Source organism: Neomonachus schauinslandi, chromosome 4 (genome assembly GCF_002201575.2).
Source record: "Neomonachus schauinslandi chromosome 4, ASM220157v2, whole genome shotgun sequence".
Taxonomy (NCBI): domain Eukaryota; kingdom Metazoa; phylum Chordata; class Mammalia; order Carnivora; family Phocidae; genus Neomonachus; species Neomonachus schauinslandi.
The window spans coordinates 100,803,982-100,809,140 of NC_058406.1; the positions used below are offsets into that span (position 1 = coordinate 100,803,982).

At 41.6% G+C, this 5,159-nt stretch overlaps 1 protein-coding gene across 1 annotated transcript; it reads right to left on the reverse strand.

Moving 5' to 3' along the window:
• Positions 1 to 1,432: 1,432 nt before the first annotated feature.
• LOC110578480 (60S acidic ribosomal protein P1-like) lies at positions 1,433 to 2,054 on the reverse strand. The gene is made up of 2 exons (XM_044914347.1): positions 1,972 to 2,054; positions 1,433 to 1,817 (listed from the first exon to the last, which is right to left on the reverse strand). The coding sequence occupies exons 1-2, from the start codon at positions 2,052 to 2,054 to the stop codon at positions 1,433 to 1,435; spliced, it is 468 nt and encodes a 155-aa protein (XP_044770282.1).
• Between the last annotated feature and the right edge of the window lie 3,105 nt (positions 2,055 to 5,159).

Below are 5,159 nucleotides of genomic sequence, written 5' to 3' on the forward strand. Positions count from 1 at the left end.
CAAATATATATATTATATCCCTATATATAATATACACTTTGCCCCAATATATAATATACTAATATATAAATTATATATATATTTATACATAAATATTATCTATTATATACATTATTCCTCAGATTTTATTTATTTTTTTAAATACACGTTGCCAAATTATCCTTGTGTTTATTTTTTTTATTTTTTATTTTTAAGATTTTATTTATTTATCTGACAGAGAGACACACAGCAAGAGAGGGAACACAAGCGGGGGAGCGGAGGAGGGAGAAGCAGGCTTCCCACGGAGCAGGGAGCCTGATGTGGGGCACGATCCCAGGACCCTGGGACCATGATCTGAGCTGAAGGCAGACGCTTAACGACTGAGCCACCCAGGCGCCTCAGTAGGTTTGATTTTAAGAGTATGTCCCTTACCATAGGCTGTAGAGGTGTACATAACCTAGTTCCTGCCTCTCTCTCTAGCCTTATACCAACTCTCCACCTGGCTCCTAGTCTTTTCTTCTATCTGCTACTTCAGCCACAAGGGATCTCCCTTCTTCAACAAAGCATGACCTTTCCTGCCTCCAGTCTTTTGCACTTGCTGTTCCGTTAGCTAGAGTACTACCCCCTAGCTCTTTTGATGTCTGGCTCATTGTCATTCTTAAAATCTTACCTCAAATGTTCCTTCCTCAAAAAACTGTTCTTGCCATCTTAATATAGCCACATCTTACCCTAACCCATTCCCCTTTTGGCTTGGCTTGGCTTGGCTTTCACAACCTAGTGAAGGTGTGATCTTCCAAAAATGACCAAATGTTTTTGAGATTTTGTATAACAATAATTTTACTTTTAAATTCCAATTAGTATTCCATTGTATAAATATCCCACAATATGTTTATCCATTCACTTTGTTGAAAGAAATTTGGGTCATTTCCAGTTGGGTCTATTAGGAATAAAACTGCTATAAACATTTGTGTATAAGTACTTTGTGGACATGTTTTTCATTTCTCTTGCAATACTCCCACTCAGAAAAGAAGGCTATTTGCAAAGCCTCCTGTTACAGCACACTCTTAATTATGTTATTCTGAACTACCAAGCACTTCAGGTGGCAAAAGATTAATTAGCTTTAAATGATATCAAACAAATAATATTTAGATGTGCAAGAGCTATCCCTGATGGAAATGGGAGGGGTGGAGAGAAATTTATATATTTAGTAATTTTTCCTAAAAGTATGACCTCACAATTTTATCTGTTGTATGGCAGAATAAACAAGCATTTTAAATACAGTTTGAAAAGCAATAGAGTTCCATATGAATATCGACTGAAAAATGGATAATATAGTATATTCATACAATGCAATATTAAACAGGATGTGAATAAGCTAGAGCTACATGCAACAACATGGACAAATCTTTTTTTGAAGAGTTCAACTTTTTATTGAACAGGTTACAAAAGAGGTTTAGTCAAAAAGACCAAAGTGCATGTGATCATCAGACTCCTCTGATTCTTCTTTCTTTGCTTCCACTTTCTTCTCCTCAGTGGGGGTAGACCTGGTGGAGGGAGCAGGACCTCCTGCTGGTGTAGCACCAGCTGCTGGGGCGGGTCCGCCAGCCCCTACATTGCAGATGGGGCTCCCGATGTTGACATTGGCCACGGCCTTTGTAAACAAGCCAGGCCAGCAAGGTTCAACATTTACACCTGCTGCTTTAAGGAGGGCATTGATCTTATCCTCCATGACAGTCATCTCATCATCGTGCAGGATGAGGGTCAAGTAGATGCAGGCAAGCTCCAAGAGGGAGGCCACGGTGTGGGCAGTTGCTGAGCGGGCACTGCCGAGTGTGGTGCTAGTCACCAGGTCAAGTGAGGGCCTCACCCCAATGTGGCCTTAGCTTCCTTGGAAAGACTGAGCACCCTAGCTGCAGCTAAGGAAAAAGCAACATGGATAAATCTTACAAGGAAAATCATCTTATATTTCAGGTTCATCTTATATTTAGTCACCGATGGTATATATGTTCTCCACTTTTCCTTAAGGGAATGGCACATCCATAGGCCCTAACTAAGGAGTAGCCCTGTACAGTCATGTTGTATCATGTCAGCCCTCCCACTCCCCACCCAACATGCACATATTTTGGACAACAGATATATGTCTGACCCAAGAGCAGCCAATCCATATATAAATTAATACATGCAATCTATGCTCAATAAAATTAAAACAAACACATGCAGTCTGTGCTCAGTGGATTCCATGCTCATTATGATTGCCAGAGGTAATAATAAATTCTGTCTTCAGGAGCTTCTCAGCAAAGGTATATCTAAATGGGGCCCTGAACAAAAAGAAACATATGCAAATATGAGACTAAAAATGAAACTTACTGACTCACATCACTAAACCAGACAAAGGGAAACAAACTATACTTCGTAGTAAGATATATAACCAGGATTAAAGATAACAAGCCTAACCGTGTATGCATTTAATAACAGAGCATCAAAAACTGATTAAACTGAAGTAGATAAATCTACAATTATAGTAGAGATATCAACACCCCTCTCAATCACTGATAGAACAATTGATGATGGTAGCTTTAAAAACCACTATAGCAAGGACTCCACCTACCACCAGTTATGAGGCTTTCACACCCAGCCAATAAGCTGGTGATCTAGTTCCAAAATATTTTTTTAGAGTCTGTTTCCTAGGAACATTCTCAATATTTACTATCTTAGCCATATTCCCCAGAAAACAGATCTGAGACAGGGATTAGTGTTGCAGGGCCCCACCTGTAATGAGAGTGAGAGAAGTAGGGTCAGGCAGACAGAGAAGTGATCCAGTTTTGACAGAGGCCTCAGTTGATCCCATGTGGAGCTAGATGACTCTTAAGGGTTGTCTTAAATGAAGGCAAGGGGACCAGGCCATTGTAGCTCCCACATCGAGCAGGCATTGGAAGGGAGATTCCTCCAAGGAGGAGGTTACCTTAGGCAAGACAGCTCCTTTCAGCTGAGAGCAATTCTTAGGCAGGGGCTTTGCTGTGATCCGGTGAGATAGGAGCCTCCATCCTGAAAGGGGATGCGGGCAGTGCAGCATCGCATTCACTGAAAAAGATCTGAAGCTTAGTGTTGTTACATTTGAGACACCTATTAGACATCCAACTGGAGATGTCAAGTAGCCAGTGGAGTATAAGAGCTTGGCGCTCAAGAGAAAGGTGTGGGCCCGAGACACATTTGGAGTCCACAGCATTTAGGTGACATTCTAACACCATAAAACTAGGTGAGGTGACCAGGGAAATTAGAAAAGAAGTAGTTCAAAACCTGGACCTTGAAGCACTTCCAAATGAAGAGGTCTGGAGGAAGTGGAGGAACCAGGCAACGTATTGGAGAAGGAGCAGCCCGTGAGGGAGGAAGAAAGCTAAAAGTGTGTTACCAGGAAGCCAAGCACAGAAGGTGTTCCCAGGAGGAAGAAATGACCAATGATGTCAAATGCTGTAGATAGGTCAGGGGAGAGGACTAAGATCGTGTCCATTGGATCTAACCATCTGGCAGCCACTGGTGATCTTGACAAGAGCAGTTTGGGCAGCGTAGTGGAGGTGAAAGCCTGATTGGAGTCAGTTTATGAAAGAATGGCAAGAGAAGAATTGGATGCATTAACAATTAGCTGACTGAGGCATTTGCTATAAAGGGAAGCAAAGAAGAAATGTGGTACAGCTGAAAGGGGATGGGGTTAAGAAAGGCAAGGGAGAAAGCAATGAAGTTTTTCAAAAATAAGAAAAATGGCAGAATGCATATGATGAAAATGACTGGTCACACAGGACAATTGATACTGTGGGAAGAAGAGGGGATAATGCTGAGTGAGGGCCTTCAGTAGATGATACAGTGTGCGAGAGTTGGTCTAGTTAGGTGTGTAGGTCCTTCAGCTGGAGGAACAGTGCGGGGGCAGAATGCATGGGAGTTGGTAGGAGTATTGTGGAAGTGCCTTTGATTACTCCAATTTTCTCTGTGACACGGGAAGTACCAGGATCGTCTGTGAGCGAGGACTGGGGAGATGCTGGAGATTTGAGGAGAGAAGAGTAAATGGAAGAGAGATGTAGTTTGATAGCTGGGCAGCATCGGTGCCCACTTGAGGTCTGTGGTCATTAATTTAAAGGGACAGTGATGTGCATGACTGTTTCCTCATCACAGCTACTCATCCATTAAATGGGGATAAAATCAGTGCCTCCCTCCTTGGGTTGTTGGGGAGGATTTAAGGAGTCAATATTTTAATACACGGTGATCACTTAAGTGTTCTTATGATCCTGTAGGGTACATTGTTATCTTGGGTACATATCTCAATTTTGATCACAAAAGAGTTGACTCGTAGAAACTCAAGGTTAAAAACCATTGATCCCAACCACTTAATTGATACTTGAATTGTATCCGCATTGCCATTCAGCCTTTGTCTGAGCTGCTCGGGGACAGCACGTGTGCTGTGCAGTCATTTCATCTCTGGACATCTGGACAAATAGGGAAATCTGCTCTGTAGTAACTTTCACCAATGTCTACTCCTTTAGGCCACACTGAAGAAAGCATCCCTGTCTGTGTCTCTCTCGCTTCTACAAGTGGTCCTCATCAGGTTTGGCTGTAGATTGGACAGCAGCCTACACAGCCACCCTGGACATTCAATATGCTCCCAACCTCTCCTTCCTTAGAGGAATCATTAGCATTCGCAGAAGAAAACATTTCTGTTTTTTAATTCCTCCCACCTCCTGGAACCACATTCCCGTCAAAGCTTCAGACTTGGTTATCTTGCTTATCTCCTCAGTGAGAAGTGTGTGATCTGCTTTTCCCTAGTCTAGAACAATTCTTCATTACTGTGTTCTGGAGAACTTCGTAAGATCTCAGTGATTATTCCATGAAAAATAGTTTCATGTAGTCAAATAATTTTGGAAAACTGCAGGCGTACTTAAACAGTTTTCTCATGTAAAAGTAGGCTAACATGTACTGTAAATTCCCAAAGGGGAGCTGTAATGCATTTCCTAAATGTATTGGTTAACAAATGCATTTTGTTGCAGTTGCTTCTTTTCTGGGACTAGCATTCCATAGAACAACCTTTGGGAAGTCTCGTCCAGGGAATTTATCTCAAACTTAACTAATATATGACTAACTAATATATTGACTTAGATGACTTTATTATAAAATTACACAAATATGTACAATCA